General features: G+C 37.4%; 1 protein-coding gene across 4 annotated transcripts; it reads left to right on the forward strand.

Annotated features, from left to right (window-relative positions):
- Positions 1-226: 226 nt before the first annotated feature.
- MYBL1 (MYB proto-oncogene like 1) lies at positions 227-23872 on the forward strand. Of its 4 annotated transcripts, XR_010998197.1 has the most exons (17): positions 227-391; positions 4095-4197; positions 4312-4383; positions 7107-7199; positions 8349-8569; positions 10301-10484; positions 10703-10777; positions 12227-12331; positions 13576-13809; positions 14106-14471; positions 14944-15086; positions 15306-15420; positions 17005-17121; positions 17208-17312; positions 19186-19365; positions 19927-19998; positions 21238-21428. XR_010998197.1 is itself a non-coding variant. In XM_068187534.1 (16 exons), exons 1-16 carry the CDS (start codon positions 372-374, stop codon positions 21364-21366), a joined length of 2262 nt encoding a protein of 753 aa, XP_068043635.1. In that variant the 5' UTR covers positions 227-371; the 3' UTR covers positions 21367-23872. The 4 variants fall into 4 exon arrangements, 3 of the variants coding, with proteins under 3 accessions (XP_068043635.1, XP_068043641.1, XP_068043656.1); XM_068187534.1 differs by lacking the exon at positions 19927-19998 and having other exon boundaries at positions 21238-23872; XM_068187540.1 differs by lacking the exon at positions 19927-19998 and having other exon boundaries at positions 12230-12331; positions 21238-23872.
- The last annotated feature ends 966 nt before the right edge of the window (positions 23873-24838 follow it).

A 24838-nucleotide genomic window follows, 5' to 3' on the forward strand; every position in this document is an offset into this window, starting at 1 on the left:
GGCCCGGAGGCGGAGGGAAGGAGGGCGGCGGGCGCCGCCGGAGCCCGCGGCAGCTCTGACAGCATCGGAGAGCGAGGCACAGTAGGGGCGAGAAAGGGGCCGCTGCGCGCCCCGACCCTGCGGGCAGCGGCCAGGCCGAGCCATGCCTGACGCGCCGGGGCCGGGCCGGGGCTGAGGGCGGCCGCCGGGGCGCTGCGGGCACCGCGGGGAGCAGCGGGCCCTGGGAGGATCCCCGCCCGGCTGGAGGCATTCAGAGCCGCCGGTGCCCCGCTAGGTCCCTGCCCTGCCGTGAGAGAGGGAGCCCGGGCGGCTCGGGGGCTCCGTGCTGCGCCCCGCGGCCGTGGCGGCCCCCCCTATGGTGCGCGCCGAGGATGGCGGAGAGACGGCGCAGGTGAGTGCGGGACCGAGGCGCTCTGCGCTTTCTGCCCCCCATCCCCTCCCGGGCAGTGCTGCCGTCCACGCCGCCGTCCCGAACCCAGGTGCTCCCCCCGCGCTCCGGGATCCCGGCCAGGTGCTCCCCCCGCGCCCCGGGATCCCGGCCAGGTGCCGCCCCGCCCCTCACCGCTGCTCTCGGCCTCCTTCCACCGCCCCGCTCTCGGCTGTCACTGCCCACCTCCCTCCCCTCTCCGGCCCCCTCGCAGGTATCTCCTCTCTCGGACTTCTGGGTACCACCTCTCGGGTACAAATCCCGCCTTTCCCCGGGCAGCTGCTCTCACTTCTGTGCTTTAGCTCAGGTTGTCTTTGTTGTAACTTACCTGGGCAACTGAGCTCGTCAGTTACAACTACGTTGTCTCCGCAGTAGCTTTCCGTGCTGGTTATTTTCCTTTTGGTGGAGTAACACTTTTTCCTTTTCACCTCACAAGTGGCTTTGGCACAGCCTTGATAGAAGGTTTGGGCCTGTTGATTCTTTCAGTATGTTCAATGCACCTACTTTTTCTCAGCTGATATGTTCTTTGACTGAAGATCTCACAATCTAGCCTGAAATGTTCCTGAGAGATAATGTTTTGCACAAGAGCTCCAGCAGCTGCCATAGATGGCTTTCATACATATTTTGTTATATTGATATGAAAATGGGTGTGTCTTTGCTTTGTATTCAGAAGTTGGGTCTTGGAGGACTGTTTTGTCGCTATGGTTATTCTTGTCTTAAATCAGTTTCTGGAAAGTTACAAAGAGATGTAAGAGAAGGATTAGGATTGAGAAAGGAAAGAATACTCGGTGAGTTATCTATGGCATTTAGGGTTTGTTGTGAATGCATACTTTTCATGGAATTAGGGGTGGTTTCAAAGTTACACATATTAGAACTGCTTCTGCATTTTCCTCTGACGTGGAAAAAAATTGTAAGAGAATATTTTTCTGCAAAATGGCAACTAAAACAAGAAAGCAATGCGTTGGTGTTCTAGTTCTGTAAGTCACAAAGGGCTTTGGTTGCAAAGGCTGATTGCTGAAGCTGTCTGTGCTTGGTGGTCTCCGAGAATAGCTGGGAAACAGCATGTTTCTTGGCACTCCTAATCAGCATTTTGTAGTTTAAGGGACTTTCACCTGTGGTATTACACGCAGTAGTTTCATTTTTGTCAAGCTTTAGATTGTATTATCTCCCATGGCTGTGGAGCGCTTTGATTTCATGATTGAAAGTACAGTGGGTTGTGGATAGCAGAAGGAAGGTTTGGTTAGAGATTGGTAGCCCGAGGCGGATGTTGTGTCAGTGTCTGATGATGGTATCTCCAAAACTATATCATTGAAGCTTTGAGTTTTCATGAAAGTGACTTTAAGACTTTTATTCTAGGTATGGAGTAAGGAGAAAGTGTAATTGTTTTGCACCAAACGGTATTGAGTTTAACCTTATATTCATTTAAAGTTAAACTGCTCTTTTGTTGCACTTGCAAGCTTGATTTTTTTCTTTTAATGGTCCTCAACTCAGAATTGCAAGGACAGCTTGCACAGATCTCACAAAATATGTACTTTATTGTCCCAGATACCTTATTTGATGAAACTTGGTGGATGCCTTCCACTTCAGTGCAGTATTTTAGCAGTTTCATAACTGCAAAAGAATTGTCAAATGAACTATAACAACCCTATGTGTTTAAAAATCTTGTCTTTTTAATTGAAAACTTAAAGTAGTAGTCCCACTCATTAATCAGGATTTGATTTATAGTCTATCATAGCACTAGTCTAAACAAGACTCAGGACTAGGTGGCTGTTCAGGTTAATCGAGGAGCAGGAGAGGTTAATGCCTGCTTGGCTGACGGAGGCACCGGTGTGGCTGTGGGACACGATGCGCCCGGAGAACTCCCAGTGCAGGGCTCTGAACCGTGGCTGCCTGCGGGGCCCCACCTGGGCTGGCGCTGGCGCTCTCGTCAGCGTCACCGCTGTGTACATGGAGCCCTTCTCTTCTTTTGAATCCCCGTGACTTTTCTCGTAACTGGAGACTGCTCATGAACTAGTTTGCTGTGCAGTGGGTGAGGAGGTCGTGTTGACAAAGGGCTTTACAAGAAGGCCTGATTTTAGTTATAAGTGAACTCTATGGCCTGCCTGGTATGAAATGGTATTATGAGAAGTGTATTTTGGTATTACAATCCTAAGATACATCCCTGAAGTTTGTCAAATACCTGTGGTCAAAAGAAAAAAGAGGAGCTGGTAGGGAGGCAGAAAAAACTGTTACTTCTATGTTTAAGATCTGTTTTTGTAAGTCTTAAGCCACCTAATGCAAACCTCTTAAAACGTTTGCAGCTTTTTTTTTTTTTTGAAAGTAGGATGAAGAACTTGCTGTTGACCTTCCCACAAGTTTCTTTTGTCTTTAAGTAACTCAGCAAAGTTTTAATTTGCTTATGTTTTACTGCTGCATCATGAAGCTATGTAGGGCAAATGCAGGTGTGGTGTAGGATGTAGAAGCAAGTCTGCAGGAGTTGGGCACTTACTATCCTGTGGTAATGCTTTTGAATGAAGTATGTCCTCGGTGGCTAAGAGGAACAGACTTAATGGGAAATAACAAATAATGTGTAAGTGGTTAATCAGCGTGCTGATTGCATGTTCTGGAAAATAATAGAGAGATTGTCCATTGAATCTGTTCTTTGGACACCAGCATCAGTTAATTTCATTACTGGGAAGGGTTTTTTTATACTTTCAATTGAAAAATTGAAGAAGTTGTCAAGGATGAGCAGAAATAATTTTTGTTTTGAACCTGAATTTATGATATTTTTATCGTGCTTTATACCAATAATAAAATGGAGAAAAAACTGCACTGTGAAACTGCTTTTAATTTAAGTGATATATTTGGATTGGGAGTCCATTCTTTGTGCCTTTGGTGTAATTAATGCAGGGGCACTGCAGCTCTTGTTGTTAGAACTGGGTTTCCGCATGTGTTTGAATTCATGCTAACATGAGTCACTGCCACAGAAGTTTAAGCGCTGATTCCATGAAACACTTCCCTGTGCCGCCTGTTTGGAAGGCTTTGTTTATGCAGGCTGTGGAGTTCCGCATTTCTCCGGTAGATGGAGCGTGATCTACGCGGAGTCGCAGAGGTACCTGGCTACCCTGCCCCTCTGGCTCTGTGCTTTGAGGCTCAGCCCTGATGCCGAAGTTATTTATTCTGGAACGTATCTGTCTTCAAAGATTTGTGTCTAATTCCTGTACCACCGAGGCAACGCTTTTAGTCAAGTCGGGAGCCCACTTATAATCTCAAGTTGAGATTTACTTATTTGACATTCTTGTTGTGTTTGTTGTTTCACTTATGGAGGTGGATCATGAATGTATTTTGCAGTCTAACAAACCACTCTATAAGCTCATTCATGTAAAATAAAGAAGAAAAAAATGTATTAGAAATACACGAATCTTAAAAACTGGTTTTTACTTCAAATTTAAATCTTGACTTGGAATGAGTTATCTGTCCAGTGTGTGGCCTTGAAATTAAAATTAATTTGGCACTTCAACATGGTGAACTGCTGGAGGCAGACCTCGAGATCATGCAAATCCCATATGTCATTTTAGAACAATACGTACAGATTTGAAAAAAGCTGCAAGTAATTAGAAAAAAAGGTTATTCAGAGGTATTTTAAACTCTATTTTTATCTTCTTCGCTCATCTGTTGTATTTTGCAGTGAGGAAGATGATGACTTTCAATATATGGATCATGACTATGAAGTACCACAGCAAAAAGGTTTGAAGAAGATATGTAGCAAGGTGAAATGGACCCGCGAAGAGGTAACACTTTTTTTTTTTGCTTTACTCTGATCCCTACCTGGTCTTCTTACTTAGCTCATGAAATTATAATGGGGTAACATGTAAAATTTATTGCCTGAGGTTATGTCTTAACAGGATGAAAGGCTAAAGAAGCTGGTGGAACAAAATGGTACAGATGATTGGGCTTTCATTGCTAGTCATCTACAAGTAAGTTGAATCTCTGTTTCAGTTAAGTTCTCTTAATATTTATTTACTTTGGTCATATGTCTGGCTTGGAAATGAAGTGAAATAGAATCAGAAGCACATAATAAAAACTATTTTAGAGGATTCTTCTAAAACAGACTTGAAGTCTAGCTCAGACCTTGAAGAACATTATGGGCTCAGTCTTCAGTGATAGCCTGAAATGATAAAAAATACCTTGTTCACACTTACTATTTGTTTTCATTATGGAATATATTCCTGTATCTTACTGGTTCCATTACTCATGGTGGCTATATCCATAGTTCACAAGTTGCTTCTGAAGCAGTTAGGAGAGTGGGCTGCATCTGAAAGAGTGCTTGAAAGGAGTGGGATGAATTTTTTAACTGCCATAGGCAAGGGGGCACGTATTTATTTATTTGTGTGTGTTTGTTGGATTTTTTTTGTTTGTTTGGGTTTAAATTTTTTTACAGTGATGTCTGCTTCCCTGAGGTAATGGTAGAAAGTACCTACAACTAGAATTGATGGTGTTTGTTTCTCTTCTGAACAAATATTATAAAATGTCTGCTGTAAAAATGTGGTAGAATATAAGGCAGAAATCACTTCCTAGAAGTGGTATTGAATATTAGAGATCAAAAGATTACACGTCCTTCTACCTTTGAGGTTCTTACAATATTGTGTAGTTGTATGAAATTTCACTGTAAGGTAAAAAAGGACTTGAATTCTAAATGCTGAACAACTATAACTTTGCATTGTTCTCATCAAATTTCTGTGCAACTGTGATGCTTCTGGTTTTTTTTCCAAGTGGCAAAATATAGATATCAGGTAATATAATCAAAGCTTCTAAATTTTAAGTCATGCATAAGCAAGTCCATATTCCTTACATGTATGTTATTCCCTTATAAAAACCAGTGAAATGAGTGGATGGCAGAGAAGAATCAAAAAGCTTTTATATTAAGCAGTTTGAAAATAGATTTGGTGATACTGATATGCAGGTGTAGTATGGAGTTGCATTTAACAGATCTAACAGTTTAGTAAAAAATTCTCCAGCTGAAAACAAATACTTCTGGAGACAAAAAACCTGTTGTTCAGCTGGGCCAAAGTGAGGTTGAAAAAATGTTCCCCAGTTATCATAGGAAATGTGCATAATCAGGTGCCTGCTGCAGAATCATTGATGTTGGAAGGAATTTCTGCAGGTCATCTGGTTCACAGCCCCTGCTCAAGCACGGTCACCTGAAGCAGGCTACCCAGGACGGGGTTTGAGTTTGATTCTCTCCATGGATGGAGCCTGCACAGCCTTTTCAGGAGACCTATTGCAACAGCCAAATAATAGAGGCTGGCATAATTCACACTTACCTTGTTATTGATGGCCTTTTGCTAGGAAAACCAAGGGTAACTTGAGTTGTAAATGTCCTCAAACTGCTGTGCTTTTAAATCCTCATTTTTTTGCTGGACTAGGCATAGGTAAGCCTTCCCTCCATTCTGCCTGAAAAAAAGTGAAGATGGCTTCAAGGTCAGTCTCAAGAGCAAGAGTGTAGCTTGTAATCACTTTTGATTTTTTTTTTTTGTGGCTAAGGCAGACTGAAACAATTATGTTGTTTCATTCCATCATTTGTTTTGCTCTTCTCTCCAAATCATATTATGATTTCAGAAACGCCTGGAAGATAAAAGCACTAAAAGGCCACAATTTAAAATGTTTCTGTCCAACTGGTAACAGCTATTCTATATTGAGTCTGTCTTTTACAGCTTGTCTTCAACAGGAAATGATGTTTTGTAAAAAACTTTAGTGTGCTTTTAATCATACAGTTACTACTTGTGATTATCTTGAAGGTACTGTGAACAGTGTAATTTCAGGTGCTAGCGTTATGGGTGTTTTTTCTGGTCTTGTAGACTGCTACTTCATTAATTTCATCTTAGCATGTCTACCTTTACTGGGTAGACAAGACCAGCAAAACCTTGCAATTGATACTTTCTATCCAGCAGCTTGCACTGAAGCAAGTGAATAATTATGTCCCAGTGTTAAAAAAGTATGCCCTTCTAGGGCAGGCTTTTACCTGAATATTTCTAAGCATTGGACCAACCCTTTCATATAGACAGTTTTTAGGAGGCTAAGTGAAGGTTTCTTCTCTTTCATAACTGGGAACAATATTTCAAAAGATCCTTAGTGAAGCTACAGAAAGGCACCATCTGTCCTGACCGGCAAAAACAGTGTTGTTTAATTAGTATATGTTAACTAAATTTGATCTAAACCTGTTTTCCTCAACACTCTAGTAAAGAGCTGAGAATACATTCATTTGGGATTTAGCAAAAAGTGTGTTATTTTATTTGAAAGAAAAAGTATTTTCTTAAAAAAATTTCTCCCCTTATTTAAGTTGTAGATAATGTCAAAAATAGATCAGCCACAAAGGTCAGAGAAAGTGTGGAGTAATGAGGACAAAAATAAATACAAATTTTTCTTCAAAGAAGAGTAAGTTCTGAATTTGATTATCAAGTTAGTACATTGAAGTAATTAGATTAGAGCTTCATGCAAGCTTGTTTTTTTTTCCAAAGAAGAATTTTTATAAGCAAATGGAATAAGAAATAATGAGGGAGAATTTAACTATTATACTTGGAACAAATTTGTAAATAAGTCTTTTAATTTGAAGTAAGCTAATAATTCATGCTAGAATGTATTTACAGCTTCATGTATTCGAGGGTTTAACAGCTACACTGCTCTTCTAAAACTGTTTCAGAATCGTTCAGATTTTCAGTGCCAGCATCGATGGCAGAAGGTACTAAACCCGGAATTGATTAAAGGTCCCTGGACTAAAGAAGAAGATCAGAGGGTAACAAAAACTATTTGATACTCTGTGCTTTAATAAAATTGGCATATGACTGCTAAGAATGTGTACTTTTTTTAAGTTCCATTCCCATGTAATTGATGTCTGATGCATCTTGTGACATGGATACTTTTATTGCATTATGATGTATGAGAAGAGAAAAATTCTCTCTTAAGTAGATGGAATGTCAGGTCTGCTGGAGCATTTAATTTCCCATTAGTGAGATTGCTGACTGAATTATTCTCGCTTACCAAGCAGGGGGAGATCTCTTTGTAGCTCTAAAGATCAAAGGTCTCATTTACATCTTTTGTTCCTCAAACCCACCAGACTTGAAGAGTTTGGGAATAAGGTAAATTATTTAATTACCTACTGTTACAACCCTGAGATCAGCTCATTTGGTTAGAGCATAGTGCTAATAATGCCAAGGTTATGAGAGTGATCCCTGCATAGGCCATTTGACTCGATGATCCTTCTGGTTTCTTTTCAGCTGAGAATATTCTGTTAAACTTTTTCTTTGTGTAAAGAACCTATCAGTGTTTTAGGCTCCTTTTTCACCTTGCTGTTGTTAATGCATACTGTAGCCTTTTGCCTGCACAACCTGGACTGCCTGCTTTCTTGTGGTATTTCAAACTGGTTTGTTGTTCCTACTGTTAAAAACTGTTCTAAGATAGTTTAAACTACTGTTTGTCAATTTTTGAATATGGTCTCCCTAATCTATTTTTTTACAGTTCTCATTAGTCTTTTAAGAAAAAGCTTCTACTTTGTGAAAACTCCCAACCTCCATTCCATTTCTAGATGTAGAGGTGTGGGCCTTCCCTTGTAGGAATATTGTTGAAAATAGTCAAGCAAAATGTTTGCCTGTTTCTTTTTTGGCCTTTCCTAATGTCAGCTGATGCAGTGGGAAGAAAGGAAACTTCTTAGTGAATGTTTTCATCAGTATACACTTATATTCTAAACACAGAGAATTTTGAGTTAGTAATTTTTTGATTTCTTGAAAAATCATTTTTAAACCCCCAAGTCACTGTCTGCCTCCTTAGACCTAATATCAGTTGCCTATTATAATGCTGTTCTAAAATGTGTGTTTATCAGTGTTCTCAGCCTTTGATTAGGTAAATTAGGTTTTGAAATTATAATGTGCTTTCATCTGTATTGCAGGTTATTGAATTAGTTCAGAAGTATGGTCCAAAGCGCTGGTCTCTAATTGCAAAACACCTGAAAGGAAGAATAGGCAAGCAATGCAGAGAAAGATGGCATAACCATCTCAATCCTGAGGTAAAAAAGTCTTCGTGGACAGAAGAAGAGGACAGGATAATTTATGAAGCTCACAAGCGTTTGGGAAACCGATGGGCTGAAATAGCAAAACTTCTTCCTGGAAGGTGCTTTGCAACTCTATTTGTGTTAAATGTTGGAATATGAAAAGTGCTCATCTCAGTACCCTTTCAAATTAGACAGCATCTAATCTGCATCTGCTGAGACTTGCATCAAAACATAGTTATCTTGATAGATGCTAAAAATCTTTCACATTTGACTTGTATTCTTAAAAAGACATAAAACCCATAGAAAGAGCTCTAATGGTTTGAAGGTGTCTTCAGATTCCTCCTGATCATTTAAAAGCCCTCTATAATAGAGCTGAACTGAATTAACTGCAAGCAGTAGTAGAAAAATGATTTGATATCAAACTTGATCTCAAAGTGCCTTCATTAATATGCATTTGAGGGTGACTTTCCTGGTTTAAGATCTGATTTTTTTTTTTTTTAATGTAGCACTTGTTGAACTGGACACTTGTAAAAGAAAATCTTAGGAACCTTCAAAATTCCAGACTTAGGAGTCATGCATTGTGAAGTTAGTTGGTTATCATGAAATCTCTAAGTTAAGAATGAATTGTATGCATTGTTTGCCTTATATTTCTTTCAAGTTTCACTGTCAGTTTCTGTGGTTGTGGAAGACAAAATTTTAGTGTGTGAAGAGTTGATTGAAATAATTTTACCTTGTACCGTTAACTGAAATTTAGTGTTAAGCTGTCCCTTTCTGAATTCAGTTTGTGTGTTCAAGAGGTGACTGTCTAGCTGTGCCTGAGGGATTGTCAGCATTTGTTACCTTGGTGTGATGAGAGATGTGTGCTTAAAAATTTTGTGTTTTGATGAAGTGCACAATCCATGGCTCACAGTACATCCTTTGGAGGAATGAGAAGAGATTGGGTTGCATCTAAATAGAATTTTGGAGAGGGAAGATTAGTTTGACAGAAGAATTCCTATTTACTAGCTTGTTTGTTGTCAATGAATCTGAATGTTGTCAGTGAATCTCAAGACACTCTTAGCTAAAGACAGCTAAATATCATAGACCTGGAAGATCTGTAGAGTCCAACACTACTGGGATGAAAAAAGGGAATAGTTCTTGGAGTGACCTTAAATGAAGAACGGGGCTTTAACCAATTTTTGTTTCTGTGTACCTCTACCTAAGGCTAGGAATAATAATGCTAGTGTTTTAGACAGTAATGCAGTAATAGTCTACTCTTGCCTTAATGTTTGTTTCGTGTTAGGAGTGATTTCAGCCTGCTTGTCAAAATGCCATGCCTGTTTTGTCCTATTCACGATCAAGGGCATGAAGAGGTAGTAGGATGTTCTTCCACAAAGCTGCACATAAAATACAGAGTGGGAGTTGCAGGCTGTCAATTTTAGAAGAGATGTCTTCCAGTAGCAAACACCAGCCAAAGTGTCTTTATTATGCTGTGTGACAGTGCGGAGATTTTCTTAGCTACATGTACTGCAAATTTAGAGCAGAGGGGTAAATAACTATGTGTTCATTAAATGATTCCAGGTATCTAAGAAAAACGGTTCTTCGTCATGATTACAGTCAGAACCAAGGCTTTCTCCTTTTCTGCTTTTAATTTCCGGCACACTTGAAGTTTAGTAGAAGGAAATTCTAAAAAGAGTAGCTTTCTAGTCATTATACCAAAACCCTACTGATAACAGAACTTCAGGTCTAAGCTGCTGGAGCTTTCTGAATTTGTGGCTTCAGATTAACTGACTGTACAAACGCTGTTAATTGTATCATATATTAAATTTTGAGATATGGAAATGAGTCACTGTTTTATGCTTTCATTTTAGGACTGATAATTCAATTAAAAATCACTGGAATTCAACAATGCGAAGAAAAGTGGAACAGGAGGGATATTTGCAAAGTGTTATAAAGTCTGAAAGTGCTGGTTCTGCTGAACTTCAGCCCCAACCTTGTCTGACTATGGAACACTTGCACACTCAGAATCAATTTTATGTGCCCGTTCAGACACATGTAAGTTCAAAATTTAGAATAATAAGTATTTCCCAGTTTCAAATAATTGATTTGGTTTGAAACAAGAAACATATCAGACTGAAGATTTGTTGACTGTTTTTGTGATTTTATGGCAACTCAGGATTTGTAAACCATAAATAATTTATGTATAATAAAGTAGAGATAATTTTATATTCTCCTTTTCTTGAGGGTTTGTAAAATGTTTTATGTCTTTTTAGATTCCAGCATATCAGTATGCCTCACCAGAAGGCAGCTGTCTAGAACATGCTCCATCTTCTTCCAACATAGTTCAGGTAAATTGTTAACAGCCTTCATAAAATAAAGAGAATTTACTGCATAGTATTATTCAGTAAAATGAAAAGATGTGTATCTTCAAAATGTCTGTTAGTCTTTGTTATTCACCTAAATTTATACAGATTCCTCTGTAAGTAAGCTTGCTAGTGTAGTTGGTAGTTTTAAGTAGGAAAAATGAAGCTCTTTCTATATCCCGGAAACATGATGTTTGTGCTTATTTCTGACAGAAATATGGCTTAAAACATAGTCTGCATGTTAAATCTTGAGGCTAAATTGTGACCTCTATTAGTATTACCTAGCTTATGAGAGGTTTAAAGACAAGACTTTACATATATGTAATAAATATAACCCTATCTGAAAAACTCAGCTTTACTGTGACTTACACTTCTGGCTGTGCTTTTTTGTTTTCGTTAGGTTTTATTTCTTTCTCACTGATAAACGTCTTTCAATCAGTTGCTCTTTTGCAGCATTCGAAGTACTGAAGAATTAAGCAACTTTAGAACTTTTAAAAAAGAAATTGGATATATTATTTCCTTTTGCTTTTTTGGACTCATTTGGGATATATCTGAAACTCCTCATGTGGTGCAGAATGAATATAGATCTTGGTTTCTAATATGATGCCTTGGATGAATTCTTGTGAATTTGGGATTAGTAAAAAGTATTTTGACACAGGGAATAATACATGTTTTGTTTGTGTTAGATAAAGGAATTCTGTAGAGCTCTCTACCAGAAGTTTCCCTGTGCAGGTCATCTGTTTCATGTTGCATTTTCTTCCCTGATAATGGTATAAGAACACAAGTCACAGCAAAGCCTCAAATGGCTTTTGACAGTCTGGATTGCCCTACACAGGAAAGTATAAGATACTTTCTGCTCCTTGAAGTACTCTCTAAACTGGTGATAGCATATATCCTCACCTATATTTATAGCAATAATGGGAGGTGTTAAGGAGGATAAGAACAAACAAACCAATTAGTTAATTTTCTTTTCTGATAGTAGTGGTGGCATTGCTTGTATAAATACTGTGTCAGCAAATGCTGATTTGAAACACTTTCTTGCACACTTAGTGAGGATAAATAACATGCCATTGTGGGAGGAATGTGAGAACACAAACATACAAACCAGTGTGCCAGCACTTGGTTCTATTAAAGATAAGAATATAGTGACTTTAGAAGGTGCTTTAGCACACAGATAACTTACAGGCCGTATTCGAATCCAGTTGAAATACCACCTTACACACCACTTTAACATCAGATCCATCTCCTGGTATTTGGAGTTGTTTCAGTTGTGAGTGACTTCTGTACTACAAAATATGATACAACCTGAACAGTTCTCTTCCCTCTCTGTGTGGATTCCTGTTAAAAATGCAGCTGTGTTATAATACAGAATCTTTACTGTGAAGAGGTGGTGGAAGTGAAAAATAGTAATGGCTTCTTTCTTAAATTTTTCAGCAGCCATTTATTGATGATGATCCTGATAAAGAAAAGAAAATAAAGGAACTTGAATTGCTACTTATGTCAGCAGAGAATGAAATCAGAAGAAAACAAATGTCTTCTGTAAGGACTGTAAATTTCTATATATATTTGAATATGCATTACTGAGGTTAATCCTCAGAAGTTCAGTAACGGTTGTGTGGTTTAGTGTGGTGTTTTTTTCACCTGACCCTCTAAAATCAAACCTATGGCTGTTGCACTGAAAACCAAAAATCTATATATTAGAACTGAGACAACTTATTTTTAGTGCACTTTTCTAAACTGTGAAGACAGCAGAAATATGACCAGCAATTTGGCAGTTCCTATGACCCAGTATTTTAATCCTCTTCAGGAGGTGACACATTTGATATCATTGCCATTCAGTTTTATGGATCAGCAATGTTGATCATCTGCTCAGTAGAGTTGAAAAATACATGGGTTTTGCTCAATTTGATTTTGAAGCATCCTATAGATTATATTTCCCTCAAACTTCAGTGTGAGTGCTTGCAAAACTTAGTATCCACATTTGGACATGACAAACACTAAATAAATATGCACTGTACACAATGCACTGTACACAATTTGTGTGTAAATTCAGTGGAATTTCCCTAATTCTGTCAAATTAGGGTGACTTGCAGATGGCAGTCACTGATTTCTTCAGAGGGCTGTGCATACCAGACACCTAACTAAACCAAACCATGTTGATCATTAGTTTAGGTTACAGATGAACTTCAGATTTTATGTGGCAGAGTTATTCCTGGCATTCTTTTGAAACAGTGCAGTTCTGCTTATCTAGTAGAATCTGGTTTGCTTTTAGATTTCCAGTGAAAATTAAAATTGTTTCTTGGGTACTAAGCAGTCTACTGAAGTGAGATAACCTTAACTATTAATGCAAAATCTGCATTAAAAAACCACAGATCAAACAAGTAGTATTTCACACTCTAGGAACATTTTCTAATCTTAAAATTAGAAGTTCAGTATTCTGTACTGAAGATGAATTCATAATATACTGGTGTTCAGGCACGCAGGAAACTTGCATCAGAGATGGCTTCCAATACAGCCCGTAATTACCTAAGTTGTGAGTGTGTATAAGATATGAATGTGAGGTAAGATAAAAATCTTACAAAATCTGAGAATGTTGAGCATGTTAATGTAAAGAGAAGAGTAACTTCTTTAATTGAAACAGATAATTAGTATTTGAAAATGCCAAAATTAATAGTTATGCTTAGTCTTTCCACTACTTTTTTTTTCCACCCTGCAGTCACATAATTGACTCTTTTCAACCTCTAAGTTGAATAAGATTAACGTGTTTCTTCATAATTTTTTAGCAAGCTGGAAGCTTGTCTTGTTGGTCTGGAAATTTTATCATGGAGGATTGTATGCCTAATACACTAAGTGGCCTTGAGGAACAAACAAGTAATTTCTACAGTATGGATGAGACCCGCATCACAGCTGTTCAGCAGAATTCACCACCTAAGTATTTGGGTGTAGAAGCAAATAGAATGCTAACACCTCTACAAACCATTCCAGAATTTGCAGAGGCACTAGATCTTATGGATATCGTAAGTTTGTATTCCTTGTTAAAAATAAGTGTTTAATTAGGAGTGTCTGCTTGCACAATGTGTGTAAAATACTCTTAAATTACCTTATTTTGTAGTCATCTATAATTTCTGCCTTAAGTGCTTTATTGCCTGTTTTAAAAGAATTGTGTCTTAAAATATCCAGTGTTTTATGATTGTATGAAAGACAGAGAATAATTCAGTATATGGCTTGTGATGGTAGAGGGCTGATAGATTGGCTTGGACATTCTCAAGTAATCTTGGATAAGCCTGCTTGTGTTTTGCACCTTGTCCCATAGGATCCAGTAGCATGGAGTGATACCTGTTTTGAGCTTTCCGAGGCTGTTGTATCCCCTGTCAAGCCAGCTCCAGTAAAACTAATGCGGCTTCAGCACAGCGAAGGGGCTGCTGAGTGTCAGTATAATGTCGGTGTTATGCTTGATGGCAAAAACCACAGCAGCATCAGTGGGGATGAGGAAACAGTTTTTTCAACAACCTCAAACTTAACTAAGTTCAGCAATCCACCTGCTATCCTGAGAAAGAAAAAGAGATTGCGTGTTGGGCAGTCCCCAGTTAGTGATCTGAACGATGGCTTGTGTAACGATGCCGTCAATGTTCCACTAAAGCGGACGCCAGTGAAAACACTACCATTTTCTCCATCACAGGTGAGTGTATTTTTAAATATGGCTAAGCATGAAAACTGTGGTGGGTGGGTTATAAATTGTAAATAGTTTCTTCCCTATTAGTACATTGTAGCCTAGATAAATATGTCAAAAAACTTCTTGAAACATCTGCATAAGGGTAAAATATATTAAAAAGATATTGTTAAACAAGCTCTATTTTGAAAACCGATGGAGAGGGTGGCAGCAGCAGTGGCAACCTGTGTCTCAGCTCACACTTTCTCATGCAAATAATTGTCGATAAAGATCTTTTGTCTCTGTGACCTAATTAAGGAGTAGGTATTTTAAGAAGAAAATCAAGGTTTCAGCAATAAGTGTAAGTCAAGAATAGAGTATTGGGATGTGTCAGTAAAAGTCTTTCAGATATATGTATATAATTTGGGGGTTTTTGCTGTTCAGCACAATGGTGAAATTTTCTCCTGTAAGGTTGCCTTTTTTTTTTCCTTCTTATGCTTAGTTTTTCAACACTTGTTCTGGAAATGAGCAATTTAACTTTGAAAATCCTGCATTTACATCCACTCCAATCTGTGGGCAGAAAGTTCTTATTACGACTCCTCTACACAAGGAAATGACACCACAAGATCAAAAGGAAAATGTGGGGTAGGTTTATTACATTAAACATCTGGTGGTGTTATTAAAGTTTAATACACATGGGTTAATGCTGTGATGATCTCAGTACTTTCAGATGCATGGTGGTGATACCTGTTGTGTAAATGAAGGTATTTTAAAATGTTTCTTAGATTAATTTTATTACATTGCTAATGATAAAATATTAAAATGTTAAAATGCACGTATGAATGCTTTTCTATGCTTGAATAGTTTTAGAAGTCCCACCATGAGAAGATCTCTTTTGGGTTCAACACCAAGGACACCAACTCCTTTCAAAAATGCTTTGGCTGCTCAGGAAAAAAAGTATGGTCCCCTCAGACTTATGGTATGTGATGATACTGTTCCTTTTCTTCTTTGCTGAAGTCTAAATGCCCTCTTGGTTTTGACGTATTGTAAGCCTCAGTGTGATCTTAGAAAGCATTTACTTATCCCAGAGAACGGCTAGAATGTGAATCAAAACTGCTTTGGATCTGGTTGTTAGACTTGCCTCCTCCAGTGTACTATGAAGGCATTGTCTTATTGAATAGTAATTTGGTACATGTAATCATTTGATCCACAGTAATCTTAAATCCATCAGTTTCATGTTTGTGAGTGGTTTCAAATTTGCCTATCCTTGCTAAAATTATATCTCTTACAAGATGGTTGCATAATTGCCTGAAAATTTAGGATTCCTTTTTTTTAAATGAAAAATGGTAAATCAGAGAATGAATGGGGTGTGGGTTCTAGAGCTGGGTAATCTGGTAAGAGCCAACTGCTGTAGATGAGTATGACTGACCTCATTATTTTAAACAACTTTCACATCTCACTTGAAAACTGCATTATCTTTGAATCCTCTGGACTATGTAAGAGCTGAGTTGTTCTTTGATTTTGGTACTTCTACAGCACTAGGACTGAAACTAGGTGTTTACCACAGTGTGATAATCTTGAGTGATGTTTGCAGTTTTCTTCATCCTAAACCCCAAAATTTTAGTATAGCAGTTCATGATCCTGATTCTGCTGGCTGTCAGACACTTTTTTTTTTGTTTTGTTGACTATGGATAATGTTACCTTTTTTTGTTAGTTTGTTCCAAATGAATTCAATTTTTGTTCTCTTCCTAGCCTAGCTAAGGTATGTTAATGCATAATAACTTTTGGAATTCAGGAGACATATGCTTTTCAAATTCTGAAAAGATTCCAGCCAATATATATTGACTGCTTCTTTTCTGCAAACACAGAAGGTAGCTCAGACTTTGCCACAGGGCTTGGCACCATCTGTGTTACCCTATAGATTCACAGTCCCTCACTATGCAAATGGAGTGGTTTGGCATTCCTGTTTCTGTCCACTATTAACCTCCTGTTCAAAATCAAATTTTGAGGGCTTAAGGGAATTCTTCTCCTGTTGGTACACAAAGGAGCCATCTGTATGGCTTCTGTGAAATTCTGTACTGTACTTAGGACTATCAATGTCTTATTCAAAGACTTGTGTTAAAATTGGTATAAATTCATTTCACAGCAACACATACATATTTCTAGTACAGTTTTTTTAGTATGTTTTTATGCATGTATATATACATATATGTGTTTATGTAGGTATTTAGTATATATTAATTACTTCTATCCCTTTTATCACCGGATAGCAAGCAAGCAAGTAGCTTGTCTTCTTCAATGCTACCTTGCATTTTTTGAGGCATTGTGTGCATATATATGTTTTATCTGGCTAAAAATAATGTGGAGTAAAATGAACTTAAAATAATCTTCATGGCATTGAAATGTAGCCCTGTGGTTTTTAACTACATTAGCTTAGGTCTTTTCTTGCTATTTTTTTGCGTGGTCTCTTTTCTGGCCTACATTAGCTGACAGTAGAGTGTTGTAAGAAATGGCCACTAATAGACTTCCTGTATTTTCTTCTTCAATTTTAATTAATGTTTAGTCCCAACCTCTTGCCTTCTCGGAGGAAGACATTAGGGAAGTTTTGAAAGAGGAAACTGGAACAGATATATTTCCCAAGGAGGAAGATGACACTTTGTATAGAAACTGCAAGCAGGAGGTAATACAACAATAGTAATTTCAAATAGGTAATAACTGCTTTTAAATAATATTTTACAATTATTCTCTGCAAAATGTTTATTTCAGCACAACTTTTCTAAAAAAGTCAGAAAATCACTGGTCCTAGATCCACAAGAAAAAGAAGAGGTTGGGGCCCAGCGTTTGACAGAAGATAATAGTTTAGATGTACAGGTAAGAATTGAACTGAACTGACTGAAGAGCATCACTGGCAGCAATATTAATATGGAACTGTGTATCTTTTGTTCTGCCCACTAAAATAAATTTTTTGGATTGAAGTTGCTAGATTATTGCATCTAGAAAGTGAAAGGTACCTTCAGTTTGAAATACTGGTTTAAGTACTTAAGAAATAGGTGAACATTGGGCTTGAATTCATGCATTAAGTTTTCCTTTTAGTCCTTCAGAGTAGGTAAAATAATGTGAATGCTTTACAGGTTTGTAGCAAAGCTGTTTCCATGGTGGTTGCCTATAAACTTTAGCATACACAGCATGCTGAAGGAAGATGACATTTGCTCCTGTGCTGTGCATACTTGACAGTCTGGCAAATGTGTTCTGAAAAGACCTAATTGCATATTAGGCAGCATGTTTTTTCCTGCTTCACATAGTAAGGGAATACTTTAAGAAATATCAAGCATGTAAAAGATGAAGTTTATGTGCTTCTTCTGCCTAAAGGAATTTGAATACTTCTGCCTCAACAACCAAGACATGAAGAAATCAGATATGAGGTTTAGTCCCTCTGTCCTTTAAAAAGGAGCTTAATTATTTTTTTCAGTTGAGTAATTGAATAGCTTATTCTTTAGTCTTGTAGGGAAACTTTGTTCTAATGAGTTCTTAATGCAGGTATGTGTTTAATTCTTAAAGAGTAAATGTCTGTGATTTTTGATTAGGTTTAAGGCTATATACAGGATGTAGGAGACAAGGTCCTTAACAAGCTGGTGTAAGGTGCTTAAGTCATACTCCTTTCTAGCTTGTTTTCTAAATTCCCTTCTAAAGTGCCTCTTAGACTGTGTGCCAAGCCTTGGATTCTTCCTGCTAGGTATTGGGTGCTCTGCCACCTAGTGGGAATTGCCAGCTTCCCCAGGAACATCTCTTGGGAGGAGCAGCAGTGCTGCAGCCATTCCAGTAATGACCAAAATGCCTGCTGTTCTCTTAGTGATGTCTTGTTATCCACATTATTGTGGGTCACTGAGTCCAGGTTAAGATACACTGTGATGTTGTGGTCTATTGAAGGCTGGGGACTGGGGAAAAGTTGATTTTTCCTTAATTTTCATAAGGAATGCTGGTGCAACAACAACATTCACTCCTAGCAAGAGAGACAGTGGTAGTATCTTATTTAAAAATTAAGAAGATTTTGAAAGGAGAAATTGTGTGTCCATGTGATAATTTAAGAATGAGGTCTGAGGCAGAATAAATACTTAAAGGTGGTTTAATGGAGTGTTTTTGTAAGGAAGCAAATACTTGCCACTGTTGCTGTGAACTAATTTTTGGTCTTTAAAACTGACATATCTTGTCTTCCACTTTTGTGTACTGAAGCAGGATTAATTTCTTTTTATTTCCATAGACATTACCAATATATAAAATTCTTCTGTCATGATCCATCCAGTGCTTATTTCAGTTCTTAAAGCAGTTCCTCTCCCTCAAACTGATGTGATATTACTTTTTTGACTCTAGTCTCCTTGTCTGTACTTTCACAAGGATCATCCTAGACATGAAAGTGAATTTTTTTAAACTGTTCTGAAGTTACCACTTTATCAAATCTTGTTCTTTAAAAAATGTGTTGGAGTGTCATGGCTTTCGAGTAAAGAAACTGTCTACTCAGTGATACCTAAACCATGCTAGCAGCTCCTTGTTGTGCTATGGATCCCAGTATGGACCAGACTAGTTCTTCATATACTGTTCATTACATTTTCCTTTCAGATTCTTTCCTATGGTCTTTCTGATAGTATTTCCTTTATTTACATTTTGACTTCTCTGAACACAGCATTTGAAGTCTTTTTGTATTAATTACTAATTATTATTCCTGTTCTCTACTCTTTTTTGTCAATAGTCAAAAAATGCATATACCACATCTTTATTAATGACACCATTGTTGGAAATACAGGACAACAGATGTAACCTCACATCAGAAAAACAGGATACAAATTCAGCAAACAAAGCAAATGCAGTAATTAAGAAGAAACTGAATACATGTGCAACAAAAAATGTCAAAATGGAGAAAGTTCTTCAGGTCTGGATGCAAAGAATTCTGTTAATTCTCTTACTGGGTTAACAAAGAAATTTTGTATTGCTTTATTTCTGTCTTGCACTAATATCTAGAATTGTTGAAACCACTGATCCAGTTTCAGTTTTTTCTGTGATTTTATTTCTTCTAAGTTGGTAATTTTTCTGCTAAGTGTTTATTCATAGCTAAGTTTTTGAAATACAACTCTGATGTTTCACACCTTGTTTCAGTGAAACAAACTGATGATTCACTAAGATTTAGATGGGAGAGGGAAAAAAAAAAAAACAACAGGGTAGAGGAGACCAACAAAATAGATTTGGGTGTGCAAGACTACGAGTTAAAAAACTTGACCTGTTGCAAAAAAACCAAACTTGTTTAGGACTTTAGTTTCTCAAATTTGTCTGGTGCTTACTCTTCATAATAAGCGCAGTGGGATTCATTAAGCAGAGTTTATCCACATATTCTATTTGGTAATTGTTCTTGTAACAGGCCTGTTTGTTTACATATGTATATTTTCCATACTGGTAAAACCATTGAAGCTAGTTTCCCCTCTGTCCTAATCACCAGCTTTAAGAAGAGATGTCTTTGACCTGACTTTGTACCAATTCCAGTTTGTCCCATAGAGAATTAATGTATAAGGTATTTTTGTCTTCTCAGAATATCTAGAGCTCTGTATTAATGAAGAAATTAAAAAAAAAACCTCAGACAGGACACCTGGAGCCTGATCTTCCATATTCTACTTAATTGCTTTAACAATGATGTTTTTAAGTAGAGAGATTACAGTATTGCAGTATTAAGTAGAGAGAAACAGCATTGCTTTCTGATCTTTTCTTATGAGGAAGAAGAACAAAGTTCATTTAATTGTGACATTAAAAGTAAAAAAAGAAAAATTTATTTTGCTGTGAATTGCAGCAAAGGTGAATACATCTATCTGACCCAGAAGTATGGCCTTCAGAATACTTAAAAGGGGAGCTTAGTCATAGTATATTCACAAATATTTTCATTGAACCATCTTTTTTCCTTTTTCTCTTTCCCCAGAGAAATTCCCTCAGTTTTGTGGCCTTTCTAACCCCAAGTCCTTTCCATGAATCAAGTTCTGCTAAATTTATAGAGAAACTCAAACAGCTAATTTTCTTTGTGAATCAGTATGTGGAACTGATCCTTGGGATCAGTTTCTAGCTCCATGTGGGAGGGAGAGGATCTTGCATTCTTCATCGTGCTACATCAGCCAGTGTCAGGTCCAATTTGGAGCTGAAACAAATCAGTTCGAGATTCAGTACATCATGTGAAGATGTAGGCTTTGCTTCATGGAAAAAACAGGATTAGTAGCTTAATTATTCTTCCATTCATCATTGTTGTTCCCAATTCCTTTGCCATTTCTAATACATCCCCAAAAAAATCTGACTGTTCTTCCACAGCTGTCACTTGGTTCAGTGAAGTTCTTCACAATCTTCTTTTTCAGCTCCCAAATCATTTTACCTTCCGTGGTGTCTCCAGACAGCTGTCAGTAATGTGTTTTTCTGCCTGTTGAACTTAGCACATTTAAAGAGGAAGATATTCAAAGAGAAGATAACTTATTTAGCTTCCCTTTTATGTATTAATTGTTGAACTGGTTAGACTATTGAAGAATATTTTTAATTTTGTGTGTTAGAACTCGAACCATAACCCAGATGCACTGCTGGGAAGCTGGATTAGGGGGTGGTGAGGGAGCTTTGTCACAAGTTTTAGGTATTGTGCTGTAGAACTGGATCTGTCTCAGTAAAATATACTATTATTAGGCTTTAATAATTTATTACTATTCTGAAACATTGTATGAGAATTGCTCAAGTATTTTAGTTTGTTAAAAGAACCTTTCTAACTGAATTTTATTTTATGCAGCCAAATCGTGACTGGGAGGCAGTTGTTTATGGAAAAACAGAAGACCAGCTTATCATGACTGAACAAGCAAGAAGGTATCTGAGCACATACACTGCTACCAACAGCAATTCAAGGTCTCTGATACTGTGATGGTCACTGCAGCTGACAACCATCTCTTGCCATTGAAACTGAAACAATGTTGAAGGCAATTCCTGTGTGATACTTGGGAATTAAGTTTTTGAGAGTCTGCCAAGGGAAACCTTAAAGCTACCTTAAAGCTTCCTTTCTTCTTTTCACTGACAAAGAACAGACATCAAGCTCTTGCATTCTTTACGAAGGGATACCATAACAGTTCTGCAATGAATCTTTTAGATATTCAAAGAGTAACCCCATAAAATATAAAGGGTAAAATACATTGCAGTACTGACAACATAGTTTTTAGGTCTATTTTTCATATTTATTCTTTTGACTTGCATCGCTTTTTTATCTGTTAGAGCATTTTCAATATAGAGTAGGTTTATAGGTTGTTACTGGTTTCCAAATGAGCAACATACATGACTGAATGTGCTTTTGCTTATGTAGCATTTTTCTAGTATATAAAGAAACACAATGGAAAGGAGTACAAAGGAAGGATAGAAAGTTGCACTACTAATTTTTTTTGGTATGCTGCAAAACAGTGAAATTAACTACAGTGTTAAATATATTTATTTGCAAATGGTACTAGAAGTAGGCAGAGGGGGGTGAATTAAGTTTAGTGTAAAGCATCAGTATTTTCTTCATAAATCTCAAAATGAGATGATTGTTGAATGTATTGTACAGTATGTAGGAACAAGCAAAATTTTGTAAATTGGAAAGGAGTCTGTTTTTATAATTTATTTCCATTTCAAAGCTTAAATGTAGATATTTATATGTATGCAGGTTGTCTAGAGGCCAATGTTGTTTCCTGTTAAAACAGCTAAAATGGAAAAAGGACAAGTTTAAAATATATGAAATAGCAGAAGAATTACAGTGGTGATGTGTAAGAATCTATACTGTTTGTTACATCTACATAAAGATTGCACTATAGCCCTAAAATCATGTTGGTCTACAACATAATTACAAGGTATTCCTGTATTATACAGCAACTGTTCCTGTACCTTGTTTAAGTATATTTAGAAAGAAATGGTGGGGTCTTATATGTGACTGAGGAGTACTTTGTCCTGCATAGGAACTAAAAGCTAATGCATTTACAATATGTATATTTTATTCCTTTTTTTTTTTTTTTTTAAGAAACTTGGCACCTTGGATCTCAAAACATTGTATCTGCACTTAACTTTGACCATTATATACTGACTAAATGTTTGAAGAGCAAAGAGAACATTCTTTTATTTATGAAAAATCTTTGTCCTTATTTAAAGGTATACAGGTTACAACACTTGCTTTAGTTGCCTATTTTAGGTATTTGCACTTATTTTATGTCTTTATTTTTGGTTTTGAAGGAATGTTTTGGTTTGCTTTTGTTGTAGAGATTTTTATGTAGTTAATTTTGAGCAAGTTATAATGGAGTGCTCTCAACAGATACTGACAAGTAAATAGAAGTGTACACTGTAGTTTTAGTTATTTATAATTCAAACACTCTTCCTCTCCACTCCCGGGTGTGCTGCTACAGATCGTGGCAGAATCGGCTTGCTGCTATGAGAGATGGAAAGAGCGAGCATCATATGCACTGTATGTAAAATTACATGATGTCAGGTTCTCTAGTTAACTTTATGAGATCAACCAGTACTATGCAGGATGTGGAAAGTGTTCCTAACACTTTGATATCAAAGATGGTAGAGAAGAATTAATAAATGGAGAATTTTAACATGTGATGAGCGGCACAAGGAAGGTAATGGGTTCTTAAACTTTTTAAAAGCATCTCAAAGCTTATACAATCCTTGTTTTTATGAGCTTTTTGATATGGGCTCCGATAGTAATAGGCACAAACATTTTTAGCAGTTTTTAATTCACATCAAAACTTTAGAGGGGGGGCGGGAATCCTATTATAAGCAAGGGATCAGAAAATGCCCATCATGCCAGGATTACTCCTCACCTAGCAAAATTTAGAGGAGTCAATTGGAATTCTTGGCAGTACTAGATTTAGGTGTGCATTACCAGAATGCATTTAACAGCAACATGTAATGCTGGAGACAGCATTTAATTGACAAAAAATGAAATCAGACATTAAGACAGAATGACTATCTAGAATCTGGATGGTATATTGACGTAGAAATGGTATCTATATCATCAAAGCTACCTATACCAAGTTTAAGCATAGATTTATGGTAAGTAGTAATAATTTGTGTTGGTATTGGTTGGATCGTTTAGTTAACTCCTACTTTTTTGCTTTAGCAGGAAGGTTTTAATCTTTCTTATGTCAGGCATCTTACTACTTCTTGAATGTTGTGTGCATTTGCATTTCTTTCAGTTTATAGGTAAATTGTACATGCAGCAGCCAAACTTGCATGAAACCTAAATACATATTACACCATATTTTTGTTCTAAGGTTTGACATAACGTGCAACAAATGTCTTGTTTATCTTAGTTTTTGTTGTACTACAAACTCTTCTTTTATGTAAGAGAGTCTCACATACAGACCGCCTTAATGTCAGAAATAAAGCATCTATGTACCAGGTTACTGTAAGTGTCTTTTGTTTGGAAACTATAACACTCAGTGCTCGTTAAAGCAATGTGTGTGCATGTGTGCCTGTGGAACTGTGAGAGACCTGTGTTTTCTGGACTGGGCAGAGACAGCAGATGTGGAAGTCAGTGGGTTACACAGCGGGATGGAGTCCCTTGGCAGTACCTGCTTCAATCCAACCTGCATGTAAGCCTACTTGTATCTGATTATCAGTTTATATTTGTCTCTCAAATCTGTAAGCTACATTTTTATGTAGCGAAGACAATTTGAGGGATGAGTGCTGATAGTGTAAAGCTTTTGTTACATTCCTTTCATTTGTAGGCTAGACATATTTTAGTTGTGCCTGAGTCTTGGGAGGTAAATCCAAGTGTAAGCTATGCAGTGTGATTTTTTTTTTTTTGCCCTCCTTTAAGTAGTTCTCACATACCTGTATTAATCTGAGTTAAACTCTCTTATTTTGATAGAAACATGGGCATTCAATGCAAAATTTCAGTTTCCCAGTTTTGTGACAGTATAAATGACAATTAAGGTAATCTGTTGACGGAAAAGGACAAGAGGGACTAACATGAGCCAGTTCTTCAGAAATAGGCCCTGGTAATTCGTATCATCTAGCTTTAATATGTATGAGCAAACTCTGGACTGTTACAGGGGCTTTTCTGGGGATTCGTCTGTCATAGCCACTGTATGAGTAACCTGCAGACATGCTCGTGTTTGTTTGCAAGTGAAGTTTTCCATCTCTTGGGACAAGTGAGGTGGACTGACTAGAGCTTTTGTTTGTGCTGGCTGATGATGTCTGAAATGGGCAAAGCGTAGGTAGGGGAAAGCAGAGTCTAGTGATGTAGCAAGTTCATTTTTATATATTGACTTTTCTCAGTGAAACAAAGTAGAGCAGATGGACAAGCCAGTAAGGCAGATTTGGCAGGAACCACAATCCCAAGTTTTATTATATGAAATCTCAGGAAG

The sequence above is a fragment of the Anomalospiza imberbis genome, chromosome 1, assembly GCF_031753505.1.
Source record: "Anomalospiza imberbis isolate Cuckoo-Finch-1a 21T00152 chromosome 1, ASM3175350v1, whole genome shotgun sequence".
Lineage (NCBI taxonomy): Eukaryota > Metazoa > Chordata > Aves > Passeriformes > Viduidae > Anomalospiza > Anomalospiza imberbis.

Excerpts from the sequence above, each read along its gene's own strand:
- MYBL1 (XM_068187534.1), top strand. The coding sequence starts at position 372 with ATGGCGGAGAGACGGCGCAG. Across the intron at positions 8,570-10,300 it reads GCAAAACTTCTTCCTGGAAG|GACTGATAATTCAATTAAAA; the intron begins GTGCTTTGCAAC and ends CTTTCATTTTAG. Across the intron at positions 13,810-14,105 it reads CACTAGATCTTATGGATATC|GATCCAGTAGCATGGAGTGA; the intron begins GTAAGTTTGTAT and ends CTTGTCCCATAG.